Source organism: Siniperca chuatsi, linkage group LG17, assembly GCF_020085105.1.
Source record: "Siniperca chuatsi isolate FFG_IHB_CAS linkage group LG17, ASM2008510v1, whole genome shotgun sequence".
NCBI lineage: Eukaryota > Metazoa > Chordata > Actinopteri > Centrarchiformes > Sinipercidae > Siniperca > Siniperca chuatsi.
Window position 1 is genome coordinate 18,897,423 of NC_058058.1, and position 23,079 is coordinate 18,920,501.

At 41.4% G+C, this 23,079-nt stretch overlaps 1 protein-coding gene across 17 annotated transcripts in view; it reads left to right on the top strand.

The window, feature by feature from the left end:
* Positions 1-23,079, top strand: part of adgrb2 (adhesion G protein-coupled receptor B2) — a 221,784-nt gene that overhangs the window by 58,877 nt on the left and 139,828 nt on the right. For all 17 annotated transcript variants that reach the window (XM_044172461.1, XM_044172465.1, XM_044172462.1 and 14 more), the window contains one exon: positions 6,506-7,409. In XM_044172461.1, the coding sequence (XP_044028396.1) occupies positions 6,506-7,409 (904 nt within the window). The remainder of the gene's footprint in view (positions 1-6,505; positions 7,410-23,079) is intronic.

Sequence of the window (23,079 nt, forward strand, 5' to 3'; positions counted from 1 at the left end):
AATGCTGACTGGTTTTGCATTCAGACTCCACTGTAGTCTTTGCTACAGTACACTGATATCCCAACCTGCCATCACACATCTTAAACTGTTTAAAGTGTTATACAGTGGATTTTTCCCCTTTAAAGCCCATGTATTTCATCTGTTAACCCACTCCTCTACCTGATTTAATAATGCATAAGTAATTCCCTACCCAGTTTCATCACACACATATGATTTACGCCTTGTTCTTCCATCATCACACATGTCAAGCTGACATGAATGTATGAATATGTATGGGTGCATGGGTGTGTGTGTGGTGTATGCCATAGCTGGAAGACAAAATGCCCTTTGCTGTGATTGAGGGGTTTAGTACTGCTGTCTCTTTTCACAGTATGAGATCCTCTCAGCTTGCCTGCCATTTGTTAATAACTGATAAGGCAAAGTGAAAAGCACTTGATGGTGCGCTGGATTGAGTTTGATAAAAGGACAAACAGAATACTGACTTCTAAAATGTCAACCGAGCTAAATCAGTTTAACAACATTGGTTCTTCATATTGGTTTACAGCCAAAAGATCTTATTGAGATAAAAGACTTAAAACGACGCAGACATAGATGTGTGTAGATGTGGATAAATAAATTAAGTTTGACTTTGAGGAAGACTGAGATTTCAAAGGGGGTGAAGCTAAAGATGAGAAGGGGCAGAGTTGAAGATTTTATGCTGGAAGGCAGAGAGAGAAAGAGGAATGTTTCATGACTTGTTAATCAGTAGCGGAGAGAAACTCCAAACACTTGGCATCAGGATACAGTCTTGAATTTTTGATAATATCGAGTTAGCATTCAAACGGGTGTGGCATGTGTGCCTGTGTGTGGAATGCACATGGATTAGTTAGTGTGCATTGTTTGGTGTGCGTGAGCTCATTCAAGGCCCACATGCTGATCTCCACTGAGGGCTGCAAATGAGAGAAATACTCCACATCAATAAATCAAACAATACCATTCTCTACCACAGTGCACTTATATGTCTGCACTAAGAATGAGAGATTAGGGGGGAGGCAGAAAGCGGAGAAGGAGATAAGAGGGGGTGTTGTGATTCTCCATCGCGACCCTCCCTAAAAAGCACCCTACCCAGGGATATTGTTAAGTCAGAAGCTATTCCACTCTATTATTCCACCAGAACAAGAAAGTTTACTAGAAAATACATGTGGTTCAGTGTATGAATAACTATTTATTGATGGGATCAAACCAAAAACCCTGTGATTAATGGACAACCCACACTACCTGCTGAGCCACAGCCGCACTGTTAGAAAGTATATAGTAGAGAGCTGACAGGAAATTAGGGGAGAGAATGAAGTTGTGGTTTATGGTTAGTGCCTTAAACCTCTTGGCGACCAGTGGTCCCAAAGCCAGGTTTAGCTTTTTTTTTGCACTCTGAATCAGGATCCTGACTGTACCAGTGCAGTGGTCTCATTGAAATGAATGCAGGGGCTGCTAATGTTGGTCTGGACAAGGCCTAAGACTAGATAAACATTTTACAACATGCAGTGATTACTGTGCTTATTGTGCTTGCATTTTTATCGTGCATAATTGGCAAGCAGAAATGTCTGCTGTATATTGGAGAACATGATAAACATCTTTTCATGCAAACTCACACTTGAGGCTTCGCCATTGAGGACCTCAGGTCCAATATATCCATTAGTTATACATGTTGCATCTGTGCGAAAAAGTCTGAGCAGGAAAAGTCTGATTTCTACTTATTTTTAAATAATGGTGATGTTTTCTTTTAATTGCATTTTTTTGTATTGTAAAAGTTTGTATTTTCTTATTTTGAAAGACTTTTGTAACAAATGTTTTCTAGCCTTATCTACTGGCAAACAAAACCGAGGAAATATTATTTTGGTTTATCGCAAGACAAGAATCAGCCACCATTGTAAAAAACAAGTTACAAACAAGTTTTACGTGGTTAATGTGAACTCCAGTTTAGACTGCACACATTGAATTCAACAATTTGAGTACAGCAGCATATTTATTTTCTCTCAAGGATGAGATCCGTAAACATAGTCAGTGGGTATTTTATAATTCAGTCATTCCAAGTGTGTCTCTTTGTGGTTTCGCTGCACATTACAGTGACATTTCAATGCAGCTAGAACTGAAGCTGTTTAAACCTTTCAGCATCTGTACCAAGACTGTGGGGCTTCCAGAGTAAGGCACATGGAGAATAATATAATTGGTGATAGTTCCCATTTGCTTTTACCATCAGGGAGAACGCACAGGGTCCCACTGTGTTGGAATAATAAATATAAACATTCTTTTATCACAGAGTCTATTCGAATGCTGAATAAATGTAGAGCAGAGTAAGGTCACTTTTTTAAAAGTTTTATTGCAAGAAGGACTTCGCCTTAAAATGTGTTTTGTTTGCAACAAAATGTTTTGTCTTGCAACAAAGTTTTGCAAAGTTTCTTCTGTAGATGTGGAACTATAGCACTTAAGACACAAGGCACATTTTTGAGCAGACATTAAAACTTGATGCTGTCGTAATGTTAATCGTGAATATTTGGTGAAATAATGTCTTATTTGGGGGACAGTAATACTTTCAGTGCTGTGATATTAGTTTAAAACTGTATTGCCCTGGTGCTATTCTCTTTTATGTGAGTTTGACAGTGAAGACAAAAATCAGATGAGTCATATTGTCACTTCACTGCATTAAAGAATGAAGAGGGAGCTGAGAGGAGAGGGAAAGGAAAGAGCGACCGGGAGTGAGGGATATACATATTTTGCCATCCGTGGTGATAACATTAATGTCAAGGTGGAAGGGGGAAGGAAGACATCAAAGCTAATGAATATTAATGGATGCCCACAGTAAAGTGCTGTTTTAGAGTGAAGTGGGACAGAATGGCCTCATGAAGACAGCACTTTAGGGCCTACTCTTGCACAGACTGTGGGTCTATGAATATTCATTGTTCATTGTCCCCAAAACAATTTTCTTAACGCGTTTGACTTCTCTTCATCCGTAAAATGCGTGTAAGGCTTTACCTATGCATGGTTTGGCCTATAATGCCATCTTTCTTCACTTTTGATATGTCTGTGAAAAGATACACTTTTATTCTTTTTACAATAAAATGAAAAATACAAAATGTTATAAAACATAGACATGCTATCTATATGCATCTCCCAGTTCAGCTCAGTTCTAGTGGGAAACCAGACATGCTTGTCATATTCTATACTATAGAATATTGCATTACATTCATACTGAATTTCTGGATTTAACAGTTCAGTGACACATTGTTAGCGGGACATGTGTCAGCAGCTGCGGTGCAGTCTGTATGGATGTTGTATCATAGCATATTTGTTTTAAAGTATGAGAGTGTGTTCCAGTGGCAGAGTCTATAACCCCATCATATGCCAGACAGCATGATGTCCTTGAGCATATTTCACAACATGCTACATTAGCCTTCCCTCAGCCCAACTGTGCATTTGTCAAAAGTGTCACCGCAGCCAGAGCCAGTGCTGTTTAAAAACCGTTTATGTCATATGTTCCGTGTGAAAAATGGCAGGTGAGAATCCTGTGGAGGAAAACTCAGTCCAAAAAGTGACAAAAGAGGAAGGTAAAGGAAAGCAGGAGATACTTTCTGAAACCAGGAAAAATACATATCCAGGTCAGGACATAGGATGTTGCTATAATTACTTGTCTCACACTACTACCAGCTCCTCCCAAAGTTAGCACTGCCTGATGAGTGAAAGGAACTACAATGCCTTAATTTAGTGTGGAGGTGCACATATCTTTGTTGTATCTTATGTGCATGTGTCTTTTTTTTTTACCAGCTGGTTTTGCTTTACCAACATGTCTCCACTCTCCGCTCTAAAACTCACTTTTAAAATGTTCATAAATACCCTGCTTTGAGCAACTTGTGCTTCTGTACAATAGCCCACTCTTTCCAAATCTACTCTACTATTTATTCCGCACTGCAGCGTGAACTAGTGGTTACAGAGACCTTTCAATGACCTTAGGGTAACAGAATCTGTGTCCATCAAAATGTGTGTAGGTGAATTGTTCTTGAGCATGACAGTAAACCATTTTATGCATTGGACATCACTCTGAGTTAGCATCAGCAGAATGCCTAAAACCTACAGGAGATTGTTTATTTTTCATGGTGAATGATGTCAATTTTGCACTCATTGTCACAATTCCAGTATAATTGCAATAATTCTAATGCCGTGCTCCCTCCAACATCTCCTCCTCCACCTCTCATGCCCTTCATGTGTTTCTAGCTCTCATCAACAGCTCCCACCTGTAAGCCCAAGTGCCTCTTACTGTCCAACCACTGTGGGGCCACCTCTTGACATGGTGAAGTATGCACAGTTCCTAGCCTCTTACCCAGGCCCTGTGGACTATGCGTCCATGCTAGAGAGCCTTAACAGACTTACATAAATCCTGTGAATTGGAGGCTACTGCTGTGTTTCATTAACCTGGGCCTTAGGAAAGTGGAGTACCTGCTCTAAAGTCACACACGTGCTTAGTATAGAGGCTTCTTTCAATTGCGTCACATGTTGTGACCTTGGTTGGTGCTCCCCGGGAGACCAATTTGATACAACGAGGCAAGAAAAGGAGAAATTGGTGTAGTCTAGCTAGGTACAGGTGAGTTCAGCTTCGATGCAGTAAACATGGCCCTCCACTTCATCCTCCAGCACCTGGACTCCTCAGGAACCTATGCCAGGATCCTTTTTGTAGTTTTCAGCTCTGCCTTCAACAATATCATTCCAGCTCTGCTGCAGGACAAGCTCTCCCAGCTGAGTGTGCCTGACTCCACCAGCAGGTGGATCACAGACTTCCTGTCTGTCAAAAGACAGCACGTGAAGCTGGGGAAACATGTCTCTGACTCCCGGACCATCAGCACCGGTTCCCCCCAAGGCTGTGTTCTTTCCCCTCTGCTCTTCTCCCTGTACACCAACAGCTGCACCTCCAGTCACCAGTCCATCAAGCTCCTGAATTTTGCGGACGACACCACCCTCATTGGGCTCATCTCTGATGGGATGAGTCTGCCTACCTGGTGACCTGGTGCAATCAAAACAACCTGGACCTCAACGTTCTCAAGACAGTGGAGATGGTTGTGGATTACAGGAAGAACACCCACAGCCCCCATTATCCTGTGTGACTCCCCAGTTGACATTGTGGAGACCTTCCACTTCCTGAGCACCATCATCACCCAGGGCCTCAAGTGGGAGCCAAACATCTGCTCCCTCACCAAGAAAGCCCAACAGAGGATGTACTTCCTGCAGCAGCTGAAAAAATTCAACCTGCCAAAGACAATGATGGTGCACTTCTACACTGCCATCATCAAGTCCATCCTCACTTCCTCAATCACCATCTGGTACACTGCTGCCAGTCACACATAATTAGTTACCCACATTGCTAGCCCAGTGGTTGCACAATGCAAATGACAAATTAGCCTAAATAACTATGTTTAACTGTGTAACATATTGTTAGCCCTCTCTTAAAAAAGTTAAACCAGACATAAACAAACTGGAGCCCAAATAGATCATGTATAATTAGCTAAATTAACTGTATTAGCGTCACTGTTGTATTTTAACTATGGTAGCTTTGCAGTCTTTGTAGTCTGAATGTATTATTTTTTTCAATGTACACAAATAAGTTTTGTAAATATTTGCAATATTACAGTATAAAGTTAATCTCTGTTAAAGTTATGTGTTGCAGTGAGGCATTTGTTGAATTTCAGAGCATAGTGATTTTTAAGAGAAAGTTGTCTGGGTATCATGCTATAAGGTTAGTGTTAGAGTGGTGCGAAACATTTCCCATCTCCCACACATCCTCCTCAAACTGCATTTATGCAGAACCACTTGAAAATCTCAGGTGATGGAGCAGACACACCGGGCGTACAAAAATATAGTGGGTATTGAAGTAGTTTCAAGCAAAATACTAAAACACTGTATGCTATATGCTTTTTTTTGTCAGCAGTGCGTGTGTATTGTATAAAATCAGGCTGTTGGTGGACCCTCGCTGTGTTGGTGATGGTAATAGTTTGCCAGAGCCTTGGGGGAGCTGCTCAGCAGGCGATGGTGTGTGTGTGTGTGTGTTTGTGTGTGTGTGTGTGTGTGTGTGCGTGTGTGTGCATTTGGCTGTGTGTTTGTGTGCACATATCAGCGGGAAAGGGTAGAGCAGGCCCCACAGTGCATGTCTCAACAGCCAAGTCATCAACCCTTTTAATCCAGCCCAGCAGGGATGTGTTTGTGTTTTTGACAGTGCATGTATGTGTACGCGTTTGAAGAAGAACTTCATGTGAACTGCTGTCATAAACCTGGTTATGTTATGCTCTGAGGCAAGGCAGTAGTCTGTCCAGAAATATTTCCAACCAGACTTTATTCTTTGGTCTTGAGCAGGAATATTGTTAAGTTCTCCTTTTGTCCATGTCATGTTGGTTTTGTCAGGTCACGTTTTGAAGATATTTCCTGATGTGTCTAATGTACAGCCCCTTCTCTCCCCCATCCTCCTCTCTTCTCTCTTCCCCTGCAGGACGAATGTCATAGGATGAACACTGCTGGTGGGGTGTGTCTGTCTGTGCTGTCCTCTCTCCTGGCTGTGGCTGGGGCCCTGGCTGCTGTGTCTGCCCTCGCTCTAGCTCCTCTCTCTGCCCTGGCTGAGGCTGCCTATGGGGCTGCCGATGGCGTCCCCAGCACCGGGGCAGAAGGGTCCCCCTCGCCTATCTCCTCACCATGCTCCAGCCTTGTAGCTGGAGTGCTCTATGGCTCTTTCTCCCTAAGGGAGCTTTTTCCCTCCAGGGTGCCGGGCTGTTCCTGGTCCCTGGAAAACCCAGATCCCACCAAGTACTCCCTCTACCTCCGCTTTACCCGCCACCCTATCATCTGCCGGACACACTCCCCCATGCTCCTCTCCCTTGACCACCACCTGGCCAATCAAAGCTGTCCCCTTCATTTACAGACAGCCGCTGCCAGAGATCAGGAAGTCATTGATCTTTGTGGCAGCGAATCCAACTCAGATGGACCGTACTCCTTCCTACAGTTTGATAAGAACTTTGTCCAACTTTGTCTAACGAGACATCCAGCTGCAGATGAGCCTCAGGTAACTAAGGAATTGCTGGAGCTGAGACTGGTAGAGGTGTTACTCATTAACAACGAGAACTCCAGTCAGTTTACCTGTGGCGTGCTCTGCCGGTGGTTTGAGGAGTGCTTACGTACAGGTCACAGTGGAGACCAGGAGGTTTCTGACGGAGATGGTTGTGGGATGACCCAGACAGGATGTATCTGTCCAAACCACAACATCATGGCACCACCTATTCCATTGGTCCCGGAGACACCCCACAGTTTCAGCAATGGTTCGCTGGTTCCTGATGACTGCTGCGTCACTGAGCTGCATTCCAATGAAGCAATTGCCATAGCACCCAGAGATGTCCGACAAGGTAGGATTATGTTACACATGAGCACACTTCTCTGCACAGAGCGTATTATTTTTGCTCTGTAACACAACTTGCTATAATACAAAATTCGGTGGTAGCTCATTCAATATCACATAAACTTGTTTGCTTGTGTACCCAGCTTGCAGTAGAAAATAGACAAGAAGAGTTTCCCTTGTTATCCTGGCTTTTGATACCACCTCAGGGAGGTCATATGCCTCTGCTTGACAGAGAATTTATTATTTGAATTTTGTTTGTTGGCCTTTAATTAAAAAACGAAGCAGTTCAAAGGGGGCCCTTTAAACCTTCCATCAAAAGATTTGTAAATGTCTATCAGAAATTCAGCCTTCTGATCTATATTTTAGAGATTGCCCCATGTGGCCAAGAGGTGTGGCCCCTAGGACTTCAATTTCCATGCTGCACATTTGTGTCTGTGTGTATGTGTGTGTGAAACCATCTGTTAACAATGTAAGGACAAGATCAGATTTGACACCCATGCACACAAACGTGCACATGGTCATTCATACATCAATGAATTGAACACGAAGCAGACCCTTTACACAACAACACATAGGAATATGTATGCATGTGCGCTTCTGCATAAATCTGTGTGTGTTTGACTGTGTGTGTGTGTGTGCCTGTAAGCTGCATAGATAAGTGTTTTAACCATACAGAGACAAGTATTGTACTCAAGCTTTCTATACTTTCAGTTTATCACTGAGTATGTAATTTAATGTAATTAAATTAGACTAATGTAGAAGTGAACATAGATATACAGAGAGACCTTGTAGTTTGTCTTGTAGTTCACTGAATTACATAATATATACTTTTCCTTTGGGTGGATTATAGGCATGTTTGCAGAGTGAACAGCACTAATTAGAACCCAGTTATTCTTATTGCAAGACGTGGCCTGCCTTCAACAACACACTAACACACATAGTGAGAGCCCTAGGGAGAGTCTTACCTTGCTGACGGGAAGGTTATCGTAGTCTGGATTCAATCAGCAGCGGGGGATTTTATCATCTAATGTACTCAGAGAGGGAGAAAGGGAGGGACAGAGGAAGAGACATGGCGTAGGAGGATAGAGGAAGAGAGAGTCTTTCACCAGTTTGACTTGGACTGATGCACTGTTGCTTGAGACAAAAGCCAAACGGATTGCGCCCCTCTGTAAATTGATGCCAAGTGTTGGGGTGATACTAAACTTATGCCAATTGCCTGGAAGCTCTTCTCTGTTTCTGCGTCTCACCTCAAAGACACTGATGTTTCATAAATATTGGTTAGCAGCTGGCCACTCTATGAGGGATCGCTCACCACTTATAAAGGCTGCTGTGAACCGCGGAGAGCCTGAAGAAGTGTGGGCAAGCCTTTGTGTGTGGAAAACTGTTTTCTTCCAAACAATTCCCCTATGTCCTAATTACCCTAAAATATCAGAATTACTGTAAACCCAACATCCCGCTGTCAGAGTGAGAGCCAGAATCTTGCCTCTATCCTGTTTCTTTCCTCTCCCCTCTCTCTATCCACTAAAAGACAAACACTAGTCAGAGACTCTTGAAAACAAAGCTTGAATGCTTGCTTTCTCCTCCCTCATCTCTCTGTCTCTCCCCGTCTCCCTCTCTAAATCTTTTTCTCATGTTTTTACTCTGCACTCCTTCCTGCAGCTCTTAATTTATAATGCAGATAAGACAACTGTTTACTTTTCCACCTCACCAAGTGATAGACTTAGAGAGTATTGTAGTTTTTGACATTAAATAATGACACATATATTGACTCCTATTTTTTAAAGGTGATTTCCCAAAAAAATTATGTGCACAATTTTGGAATTAAAAAAACTTTCAGACTCCGTTTGAGCAGATTGCCAAACAGAAATATTTTTTCAAAGGGCATCCCTGTGGTCTAGTGGTCTAAAGCAGAACAGACATTGGTCGCATCACGGAGTGTCAGCTGATGACTTTAGCCCACACCAGATGCATCATACATGCAGAATGCGATAAAATGTCTGCGTTGTGTCAACACAACCGAGAAATATGTGTTTTAAGACACATGCCATGCAATCACAACATCTATTGATTCTGGCTAGGACCCTCCAATAGAAAAAAAAAACTTTACAGAAAATGACAGAAACCTAAAAACAGGACAAAACATACCCCTACCATCCGTCAACAACAACAAAAAAGTATTTTTTAATATTGGTTTGTTATATTGATTTGGAAACTTGTTTGTTAGTACTGAATAAATTGTGCCCTTATGTTCTGAAATGTCTGTGGATGTCCTTTAACAGAGTGCATTTACTTTTCCGAGGCTGAGCATCTTGAGATAGTAAGTCGTTGATTTACAGGTAGCACTTCATGCTTTTTTCCTTGAGTAGAAATACAATGTTTTGCTCGATACAGAGACTAACCATTTTTACATTTGATCTTGATCATTTCAAATGAGCAGGAAAGAGACCAAAGCTACATAGACATGGGCGGAGGAGGAGGTTAATCAGAATAATTAGTCCAAAATGTAGAATAATAGTCTGAGCATTAATGCTTTCTATCACCCCAGTCTTTCTTTCTCTGAAATATCAATATTTAGATCATTGCACCAGGGTAGTCTTTTGTTTTCTGTAGATTTTAATTATACATAATTCATTTATACAAATAGCAATTAGCAAAAAATGAACTTTGCCTGAAAACTGGAAGGTAAAAAAAACAAAAACTTTTTTGTGGACAATTCTGAGCACAGTTTTTATATTCCTATTGGGATTGTGGCCACGATGGACAATAGTCTGTTATACTGACTGACCTTCACTATCGGTAAAACCCTCTGCAGGTCTCTGCCTGAAGCGGAGGAAGGGATTTCTTGAGGATACTGACTCTTTAGTATGGGTATGACAGGTGCAGTGACCAAATTATACTTTGCATGTCATTAGGTGACCTGTAGAGACATAATTTCTCAGTGCCGGTGGAATTTGTCAATAATTAAGGGTATTTAGGGTACACCTGTTTGTCCTTCATCCTCCCAGTTATAGGAGAAAGAGATCATTTTTTACAGTACACATCTTAATGAAGATCTGTTCTGTGGAGTCTGTACTGTGACATTATATTTTCAATCCATATGTATATTTTTAATTTTAGCAAGAGAGGTCCTCTGTCTTTGTCTATCAAATCTATGAATTTATTACTTCATGACACTGAACAGATTTGAACTACATATCTATGTAATACACAGTTAAACAAATATTGTCTCATTTCCATATAAATTGGGTATTAAGGGGCAATGCAAGCTGAATTATGCTATATAAAACAAGTTTGCTATTTCTTTGCTACTTTTTTACTGTAGAAGGTATCTAATCCTGTTTTCATTTAGCATGGAAGGGCATCGCATACATACGTGTGTGTACATGTATCTTTTTCTACTACATCACTCTGAAGCATTAAAGAAGTTGTAAAGCAAAACTCCTTTGTATTGGACCAGCTGCCAGTCTCACGCCATATAGGTTTATTACACAAAATACACAAAAACACCCTTCAAACACCTCTGTGACCTGACAGGTTCGAGACACAGTAAAGTACAATACAGGTAAATGGATCAGTGCACTATGGACCAAGGAAGGCCTGACATATTGTTTACATGCAAGACACCTGGGCGAAGGAGCATCTCAGTCACAACAGTAAAGAACATTCACAGGTACCAGAAAAAAGCTGCCTCAGTGCACTTTTATTGCACATTTTAATTTTAGAGTTGCACTCAGCTACTATGACAGAGAAGAGTCATGTTAATTCTAAAGCACTGCACTTGCCTGCAGTGCATAAATACATAGATCAACACAAAGGCCAACATGCAGCACATTCCTGCACTAGAGCATTATGGACAAATTCTTCCTTGCTCATGTCTTAGAAGCTACATATAATCACACAAACATGCACACAAACATTCCGTTTTTGACCTCCTGAGATATTGTGTGACTGAATGTCAAGTCTGCTAAAAAGAAAAAATCCAAAACCCCTGGTTCTCCTGTCAATCAACACCCCCCAACAGCCCTAACAGACGCACATCATAACTGACATGGAATGTGTTTGAAGCAAAAACAAATATACCGCTGTGTATCACCTTCTCATTTTCACAAATTTACTTCTCACCATGGTAATATTTTCCCTCCAACTAGCTACAAAAACCTTGTTTTTTCTTCAGCCCAAAAGAAAACCAAGAAATTCAGCTGGTGGTTGATTTTCCACCAAACTCCTCTGCCTGACTGTATCTGTTTTGTATTATGGGATGAGCTCCAAGCACTACGCAAATTATTGTGTCCACATATTCCTCACATTCTTAATTCTGTTGCTGTTTGTCTTCGGGTCCGGTCGGTGAAGGTTGACTGAATATAGTATATACGAAAGGCAGTTGGGGTGGGGAGTTAATTTAATGTAATTATATATGTTATGTTTTTATTTTAGAACATCATCATTGTATTGATTTTAGGACATCTTTCATTTGTTGTCAGTAAGTAAGAATTAGTATGAATGTAAGATTTATGCTGTTTTATTTTCTATGAAAAATAATAAAATAACTAACATTAACAATTTCTGGAGTTTTATTTACCTTAAAACATGGCACAAAATGTGATAAACAATTTAATGTCCATAGTACCGCTTCAGTCTGCTCCTTGAAAATAGTGTTACTGTTGCTGGCCACTTGAGAATGCTGATGCCCAAACAGTATTTTTTACATGTGCCTCTAATGCCTGCTTCCTTTTTTCTCAAATTTTTTCCTCCTCTCCATTTTCTTGTCCATCCTACTTGTTGGCCATGTCACTGCTGCGCGTTACTTTTGCAGAATGTTAATGCACATGCTCTATGAACAAAACATGCACACCAGAGACTTTCGCCGGCTAACATCTGGTTTAGCCCTATGCTAATTTGAATGGGGATAAAATAATTCAATTGTGCGGCTCTTCTAGACTTTCCAAATGTTATCAGACCGAATGGATCAAATTTTGATAGTGAAACGAGTCATTTCGCGGGGGGTTGTTATGCTCAAAACAATGTATCCACTGTTTTACAGCCGCAACAGTAGCGTCGAAGTTGGCTATGGAGCCTATGACATAAGCACAAGTTTAATTAACTTGGTTGTGATTGGCCAGTGAGCCTAGTCCTGGAACACGCACGCAGCACGCTCTCATGCGCAACCTGAATGACAGGTACACAGAGAGGGCCAACAAAAGGCTTGTTCGAGATGAACTGCGTCTCGCCTGGAAAGTGGACAAGATCAGGCGTCAGCAACAGGAGGTGATGACAAAAAGCTCCAGTCAAGTCAGACAGTTTTCAGTAGCCATCAGTGCAAGTCAGGATCAAGTCGGACACAAATCTAAACGGCATGCATTGTGCGGTGATCGTTGGTGATCAACAAGCCTCAAGAGACAGACAGGGCCGGAAGGCCAGTAAAAACTTTATGGATTTTAGGGATTTGTCCCACTATGCCATATGGCCAGTACACCACTGCACACAAAGAAATTGAGAGCGATATACCACCAGCTAATATATACTAGCCATACACCAGCTATATAGCTAAATATCCAGCATTTTGTACCGATATTCATGACATTCATGAATCCCAACATCTACTGGATGGATTGGCAAGTTTTGAGTGAAATGTCCTGACAACTATTGGATGCCTTGCCAAAATTTGGTACAGACATTCTTCCATTCCACTTGAAATCACTTTAATGATACCCTGACTTAACCTAGTGCCTTCATCAGGTCAACATTTAAATTTGTCCAACAGTTTGATTTATAACCAAATATCTGCTAAACTAATGACTTTCCCATCAGCCTCATCTGTAGTTCATGATCAGAGCTAATTAGCAAATGTAAGCATGCTAACACGGTACACTAAAATTTTTAGCATTTAGTTCAAAGCACAGCTGTGCAGCGAAAATATCCAGTCCCCCCATTCAGTGTGTTTAGGCTGTGGCAGTGAGGCCCACAGGGGGTGCCGGAAAAAACTCAGCGACCTGCGGCAGAAAAGTTGAAACAGACTCAACTTTTGGAGAAATGCAACCCAACGTCACACTACGATGGCCAATCTGGTTATCAGACCGGTCAAACTGCTCCGCAGTCATCCTGACATATCACTGAAACCTGTGTGGTCGCAGCGCCTGATTCTGTCTGAATCCAGGCGTAGTGTGACTGACTGGCATGCCAATGAGCTTGTTGTGCTTACCTCAGCACATGCGGCGTACGGCTAAAAGTTTCTGGGCAGAACTTATGCTTGTGAACTTTAGTTCCACATTAAGTGCATCTTGTATGATGGACGTGCGGCTGTGTGCACCAGACCGTGAACACCAGACCGTGAACCCCATACCGTGAGGGTTCGGCACGAACACACGAACCATTACAGCCCTAATAGTAACAGAGTACAGTATATCACCAAAGCAACAAGCATGTTTATCATTTCATTAAAAATAGACCCAACATTGGTCCCTTGGGCATCCTACGTATATTAGCATATGTACAGCAAGACAAATGCTCAAAAAGTACAGAAGAAGAAGTACAGTGATGTGATGCTGATGAAACCAAATGTGGCCTTTATCAAGTATTTATCCAATAGGTTATAAACTACTTTTTTCTTTACTATTATTTAGTGTGATCTTCGAGATAAACATAATTTATACACGTAGTTTTACAGTATGGATGGATCAAGAAGGATCAAGCATCTGGACCAATATATGGAGCTCCTTATTGTGTCACCTCATCACTTCCGCCCCATTCAACAGTAGCTTTTTAACTAATCTGAAAATTGCACTCATCACATCAGATTAATCTTATTGTGTTAGTACAGGCCTCTTAATGTTATCAGTTGTTATGGGTTGTAAAGACATATAGACCTCTCATTTGAGCAAGGAATATCTTTACATAGAGTATGGAGTTAACATCATTGTTCTCAATCATTCATGAGAAAATTACACCATCCTCTATGTGTTGCCTCATCCATCATGCTGCAAACCCTCATTGCTGTCCTTGTCCCTGTGGCTTGCACACATTAACTTGTGGCTGGAAGTGGAAGCTTCCCTCTAAAGTTTGTCTGAGGGGCTGTATGTTGGTATGTTTCCACTCTTAGGTTTTGCTAATCATGGTATGATATGTAGTATTAGGTATTAGTACCGCAGTTTAACTTTTAAACCATGTTGAAATATCAGATTTCTGTTTTATCCAGTGACTGACAACATGTTTAGCCTATACACAAAAATTATTTATTTAAAAAATGTAATTATTTGAATTATAACGAACCAGGTTAAGCTACCTTAGTGTCACTGGCTTTTAAAAATGGACAGAATCCGTATACATTCTCTATACCATCTCTTCCAAAAATATTTATTTCTATGTGGCAGGTGTCTTTTACAGTCGCATCCAAACAATAAAAAATGAATTAGTTGTCGTTCTATTAGTTCTGTTATTATTCTATGCAGGTAACAATTTTTCTGCTTCATGCCACTTCATGCTTACATACACAAGTGACGCAACTTTACTTACGTGACATAACTTAACTTATGTATGTAATCTTATCTTATCTTACGTAACTAATGTATTTATTTTTAACCCAAACCATGCTCTTTTTCTAACATAACCAAGTACTTTTGGTACCTAAATCTAACCAAACTGCAACCACGTGTTTATTATTGTTACCATAACAACAAACATCCGGTACGCCTGTTGCTGGTGCTCTCCAACAGTCATATATGTTGTTTTGGGAATCATTGGCAAAATACCTATTCTGTTGTTTAATTATGAGGACACATTGATTCTTCTAGGTGGAACCTAAAGAGTCAAGAATTAAGTGGATGAAACCAATGTCCACTCCCTCCAATACATTTGCAATCTAGCTCTGTGTAGTCACAGAGAGACATTCGGGTAAAGGTTGTAATGTCCACCAGCAGTGTTTCAGATGCAGTAGTTCAAGTCAGCCAGACTTGTTTTTGACTGCAGTGTTTTTATTTGTCTTTATTCTAATTTCTTTTTTTTTTACTTACTTACAGTAAGCAACAGGGGGCCATTTATCAGCAAGAAAGACTTGAATTGTTTTAATTTTTATAATAGCCCGATACCAGGTTTTGTGAATATCACCCCAATCTACATAATAAAACACTTCTATAAAATGTGAAAAAATTGCATCCATGCATTTCTATTACATTATGCTCGATTACATCCCTGCCTATATGTCATATTACAGTTACAAATAATTCACTTTGCGAGAAGTCTGCATATTTAAAATATTGCCATCTAAATCACTATGAGTAAGATTTCCTGTTCCTGGTCCTGTCTAGCTGTGCGGTATACGGCCCATTGACATACATACCACACCTCTCTATGGCATGCTCCCTGTACAAACACACACAGCACTTCCACTGCAATCATTGGCATTTCACCTTAGCACAGATATAGGGTGTGGATTATATTTTATGCGTGAAAGGTGGGAGGCATAGAGAGAGACAAAGATAGAGAGGGGGGATAGAAAGAAACCTAGAGAGAGGGCTGGGATTTGGCTGGGACTCTTGGGACCAGATCACCCTCGCATTGAGCAGGAGCCAGTGGTCCGTCACTTACAAACACTCACACACACACACACACACACACACACAGACAGCTCATCCCCTCCTCATGGAATACTATCTGCTTCCTGGTAATTAGAGCAGAGAGAAGTGTGTGTGTTTTTTGTGTGTGTCTTTAGCAGCATGGGTGAGAGAGGAGAGGTGTTTATTTTCACACTGTGCTGGTGTACAGCACATACAGGTGTTTAAATAACCCTTAACTCTACCAACACACACAGTGAAAAATGCACACATGCCACTGTTGATGACAAAGAGTAATTGCGTGTTGTGCAATACAATTGCTGTGATTTTTCCTAAAATGAATGAAGCAAAACTGTGTGTGTGTGTGTGTGTGTAGGACTGTCTGCTCAGGGTGAATGTGGCAACAGGATTAGTATTCTGTGCTCATGAGCTATGGCTCTCTCTCCCTGAGAGCACTGAGCCCCTTTATGCTCCAGCAGAGGCCCCTACACACACACACACACACACACACACACACACACACACACACACCTTGTCATTTATATCCCATTTTCTCAACAGATCTCTGCAGATCAGTATGTATTAGTATATAGTGCACTGTCTGGCCTTGGTCATATTTCAGAAGCATCCGCAACACAGGCCAACTTCCTGTTGATGCTATTAAAAATGTCATAAATCAAAAATATAGGACAAATGATAGTGTGTACCTCCCAATAAATATACCTCTTTGTCCTGTTGCATTGTGCACTGGCAACACCTCACTAGGAAAATTCTGTTTTTTTTTCTTGTAGATTGCAAATACATTTGCAGTTTAGACATGCTCACTTGATACCTACAGGTTCTACTGTACCACATATTTCTAGTACTTACTGTTTTATTTTACTTCCCACAGCAACCATCTGCACATAGAGTATTCAACATGCAGTCAACAAGACAGAATTGTGAACAAATACAAAGAGATTCAGTTAGAGTGTAGTTCAGTCAAAACTGTGATACTGCAGATCTTTGTTTCAACACAAAATGGCTTGCACATAATTTGCTCAAATTTGAAACAGGATAGTATTCATTCTCCAATTAAAGTCCTGGACTATATTTCCTTCATATTCTATAGAAATACATGGTAGTAAATAATCTACAAGTGTGTCACTTGTCAACTTTGTTAAATTATATATATATATATATATATATATATATATATATATATATATATATATATATATATATATATATATATATATATATATATATATATGCCAAGCAACAGCAACATCAAGAAGTAGGAACATGAGGAGCTTGAAAAATATCAAGGGCTGAAAGAGGAGCTAGAAAAGATGTGGAGAGTAAAAGCAGTAAAATGTGGGGAGTTAATTGCATTAGTGGTGCCAGTGGTAATCGGAGCACTGGGGGCTGTGACCCCCAAACTGGGAGAGTGGCTCCAGCAGATTCTAGGTACAACATCTGAAGTCTCTGTCCAGAAGAGTGCAATCCTAGGAATAGCTAAGATACTGCGCAGGACCCTCAAACTCCCAGACCTCTAGTAGTGGACCTCAGCTTGAGCATGACACATACCACCTCACGGGGGGTGAGAGGGGGATTTTTTATGTAGACTACAGCAGCAGTACATAAAGTATAATAATCATTCCCCTGCTCCAAACCCTTTTCAGATCCCTGGGGATTTAACTGGTAAAGGGGATGGGATAAGGGCAAAAGCTTGGCTCTGAATTAGGTTCATCACTCTGTCTGCACCTAATGAAAGTTGTATGATGTTAAGAGGAGAGCGGCAGCGAAGGCAGAATAGATTTGTGAGCAGGATATTTTAGAAAAAGAGCGGAAGTTTGGAGTGACATGTGAGCGGGAGGAGATGAAGTGAAGCGAGGCACGAGTGGGCCAAATTAGCTAACCTCTAGAGACCCCACTCGTGCCTAACCACCGTGGGAGATTGTGTGCATTTGTGTGTGTGTGTGGGAGAGAGAGAGAGTGTGAGTGCATATGATGTGTGTGTGAATGAATGGATGACAAAAGGCCTCAGAGCTACAGACTATCTCAGAAGGCTCATGCAGCTCTACAGTGGTCGTAGAGCAATTCGATTATAATGGAGTACAGAGATGTATTACCGCACTACACACACATAGACACACACACTCACACGGTCTATATCACTCTGGCCCAGTGACTCCTAGTCAAGCTCCAGTGGCTTCATGTGATCGATTAACTGCAGAAAATAGACAGGCATCCTTTTGTGCAGCTGTGCCCAGGGTCATGTGATACAATCCCCGCAGGCCTGTGTTTTCATGTGTGTTCGTGTGTGTGTGTGTGTGTGTGTGTGTGTGTGTGTGTGTGTGTAGTAGCGTGTGTTTGCTGAAGTTCCGGTTGCGTGATGATTTAAAAATATTGCAATTTCAAACTCCAACCATGCAAATCTCTGTGACAAGTTTGACATTTTGTTTGAATATCAGTCACTGCGATTTTTTAAAAAAATATATGTTTGTGCCACACTGCACACTGAAACACAAACCCCTGCATGAGCAGAGCTGCATGAGCCTTCTGAGATAGTCTGTAGCTCTGAGGCTTTTTGTCATCCATTCATTCACACACACATCATATGCACTCACACTCTCTCTCTCCCACACACACACAAATGCACACAATCTCCCACGGTGGTTAGGCACGAGTGGGGTCTCTAGAGGTTAGCTAATTCGGCCCACTCGTGCCTCGCTTCACTTCATCTCCTCCCGCTCACATGTCACTCTAAACTTCCCTTTTTCCCTGCATTGTTGTTTTGGCAACAATGACATTTTGTGTGAACAAAGCGTTGACATGCAGTTTAGAGCAAAGCATCTGATTTAGGCAACTATTTGTAAGAACTGAGTGATGGCTCACCTGTATGAAAAGATCATTTTATTTCACTGCAGGCCACAAACTAGGAGTCATCAACAGGCTGAATTTATGGACAATGAACTTTTGGCTGATTTAACTTACCAAAACAAGTGCCTTTAAAGTTCTGTCTCATCTGCATTAAAGGCATCAAAAATGACTCCAATGTTGCTTTTAAAGAGACATCACATGTGTATATGTTCACTGAAAGGCTTTGTAAATCCGTGGTACGCTGTAGTTTTGCAGATGCCACACAGTGAAGCATGTGGAGCTCACGTGGCTGTGGGCACCATTACTGTTAATCAAAGACAAGAATTAGGTTGGAAAAAAATAGACGCCGCCAGAGCATAGTGTTTCTGGGGTCCGGGCCTCACTGATTACTATACAAAAACACAACTTTATAACTCCTTATTAGGAGAGACTTCAGTGGTAAAATCCAAAGTTTACTGGAGCACACGGACTTGAGGCAACAAACTTTATTAAATGACTTATGTTTCAACCGTCAGAGTAAAAAAAATAAAAATTCACAATACAAGATTGCCCTACTCTGAAAGCACCGGACATGTTTCATTCCTTGTGAGTCGGTTGAAGCGCGCTTAACCTCTTCCTTCATATAACACAACTTTATAACTATATTCAATGATTTTGGTGAAACTGGAGCATATTTTATGGAGAAAATATTTCTGGTTTTCCCTCTGATGTCCTCCGACTACTCTGCAAGTAGTCTCAGTGATTTACGAAGTTTCCTGATGGACAGATAGCTTTACTTGTTGCTAAAGTAACTGCTAACTGCTGCATCGGATCTCAATGCGTCTTGGGTGCATTCACACCTGTACTTAAAGTTGTCCACTTGTGATCAGATCACCCAACTGCATGTTAATGCCAGGTGTAAACAGGGCCATTGTTATCATGTGGACATTTTTTGTCAACACACACAGTTATGTTTACATTCAATTGTTCTTACCAAAATATTTTGTGTGTAATCTTGAGGTCTAACAAAACTGTTAAATGCATTTTCCATCCTCATAAAACATTTGTAAGGCCGATTTTTTTTTTCTAAACCCATGTTGGTTACATCTATGTTTGCTAGCTAGCAGTCTTCTTTCTCCCTGACTTTGTTGTGCATTGCTACGCTTGTTGGTGCACCACACACCAAGAAACTAACAATTGATAAGTGTACCAGCATAAAATTGCATTACCCTGGTGCAGCTGTCCAAAACTGTCAGACTGATGGAAGGGATCTGAAGCTGGGAAGAAGCTAAAATAATATTTATTTATGGTGGTGTTTCATAGTAGGTACTTATTTGAGCTCATAATGTACCCAGCTTTTAATTCACAATTATATGTATTGATCCATTTGGTGCATCTTGTTGCAAACGTCCACTGAGTCACTTTGAAATAAATGACTCATGTGAATGGGTTTTGGGACCTCATTTAACAAGCTGCTAATCTTAAAGATATAAAGAAGAGCTCTGGCATGCTGTGATGGTCTAAAAGACTCATCCACTTAAGCAATTGGGAAACAATAGAGACAATTTGGATATATAGATAGTGATATGTTCTAATTAATTTCTAAACATGTGAGTTACTGTATGGGTGGTGGTTTTGAGTGCATGTGGTCCATTTATGATGCAATCGTGCACGGAAAGTACGACACTGTGACCCATGTGGTAAACAACTGGCCACCTGAACCCACAGCGGTTATTCTGCGGTTTGTAAGTGCTTCTGTGTGAGCATGCACGTCACAAAGCACATTTGCATCCCTGACTGTATGTGTGCATGCAGGCATGTGAGAAGATGATCTAACTTGCCGAGCCATCAAGAAGATTTACAGTGGCGGTATAATTACCTCTTGGCACAGTGATTTAGTGTGCAGGGAACCTGTCACCTCCGAGGTGAAATGATACTAAAGTGCCATAGCAACCAGTGGTTATCTAATGCTCTTCTGCATTTTTTACATCACAGTATCAAGATTAATTTCCATGTTGTTGATGCAGTGCCTTTAAGTTCAGTGTATAGGCCTGTATGTTTATGTCGTTCTGAGCTCTCTCTGTGTTTGAATACGAGGTTGGCTGTCACCCACACCTCCTCTTTACCGTAAGATGTCCTTCACGATAAGTGTCACAGGGACACTCTTCCCCCAGAAATGTCTCCTCTGGGGAACTCATTTGTGTTCATCTGGCTTGACGTGAGGGGAATCTGTTTGCCAGACACAGCCTTACATGATAGACAAGGCTATTTATCCTAATACAGGAAGGGAAGCTTCCCAAACATACACACACATACACACACATTCCAACGTACACAAACACATAGACACACATTCAGAGATTTGCTCACTCATACAAACCACCATAATAAGCTATTTTTAAATGTATTATGAAATCACCCCCAGCCACGAAGTATGTAGATGTTACTCTCCTGTTTGTTTGTTGGGAGCTGGTCACTGCGGCGCTCACACACTGATTCTAAAAGCAGCTGTATGTAATACAAATACCCACACACACGCCCCACCAGAGCATGACCATGTGTGCTTGTGTGTGTGTACAAATGCCGTCTGTGTATGCATGCATGTGTGTGCCCCCTGTATGTGCCAGTGTGTGTGTATTTGTGAAGAATACATCATCCATTGTGTAAAGTGACAGTAAGAGGGAGTAAAAAAAACTGTTGTCCTCTCCCTGAGGCTGGATCTCACTGGGTAGTGATGACACCCAATGAAATACTACAGTAGATTATCATAGATACATACACAAACACACATGGGCATGCACACACATGAATACACACACCCAATAAGCAACCCACACGCACACAAAAGCTCGTTATTGTGAGGGAATCTGGCAACACAGTGCAGGAAGAACACGATAGCTTGGTATGGAGGAGAACACGTGTGTGAGAGGGCGGTGTGGGTGAGCGAGCAGACGTGACAGCAGCCGCTTCCAGTAACTACAATAAATCCCTCCTCCCAAAAAACGTCATAGACAAACGGATGTGTAATGCTGACCACTGAGTGGCAGTCGCTCGTGCCCTTGCTAAGTCAAAGTTACTTCAAAACAAGTGTAACTAGCTTCTCTCTCCCTCCCTCTGCTGCTTGCTCTCTTTTTGTCAGTGCCCATTAGCATCACCAGCCGGTGTGTGGCAATTAAATATATCCCAGGGCAATGAGGCCCTATTTAGAAATCATTACAAGACAAGGAAATCATGCCCCACGAGTTTAGCAAAAACACATGGGAAGCTATATGTGTGTGTGTCTGTCTGTGTGTGTTGGTGGGTGCTTGTGTGTGTTCCTTACCTTCACCATCCATCATTCTGCTCCACTCATCCATGGCTCTTTGCTTTCAAGATAACTCTCCCCCTCAGACAGTCTCCAGCAGTGCTATGAAACCTCCCCTCCCTCCTTCCATTCCTGCCTGCTTTCCTGCATGCCGACTAGAGATGATATCATCTGCATGGGAGTCTAATGGACCAGTGGGGAGACACCATGGTCAACTACATATTTGGTGTGTGCGTGTGTGTGTGTGTGTGTGTGTGTGTGTGTGTGTGTGTGTGTGTGTGTGTGTGTGTGTGTGAGGGAGCTCAAAAATGGATGTCAGGGTGTGGTGATTTAAGAAGCGCTCAAATGTGTTTTCATATTCTCCTTACCGATGTCCTTGACTGGGCGCTGTGTGTGTGTGTGTGTTTGTATGTGTGTGTGAGTGATATTGTTTTGTATATGTGTGTCTCTGCATTAGGAGGATTTGCTACATCTAGGATTAGTGGGATTAGTGACCTTTCACATGCAGACAAATTTCTTCTATCTACTCTTTCTTTTTATAATTTCTTTGTTAAGCATGTTTGATTGGAATCGTGCATAAAAGGCACTTATACAGTGTATATTGTATACATACACTCAACGGCCACTTTATTAGGTACACCTTGCTACTACTGGGTTGAACTGCCTTAATTCTTTGTGGCATAAAGGAGGAGATAGAGGCCACTGATATCAAGACAAGGAAGCACCTCACAATGCATGGAGGGTTTCACCCCAAATCCAGCACCCTGAGACTGTACACTAAGTAGAACAAGGGAGGCCAGAGGACTAGTGAGTGTCAGAACCACTGTCCACGATGAAACAAAGATCCAGGAGTACATCAGGAAGATGGCCCCCAATGACGAACAGCTAAGTGAATACCTCAGGCAGCAGAAACCTGAGAATGATGAAGAGGAGATGGAGGAAGAACCATCATGCAGATACACGGCAAGTATCACTGACAGATT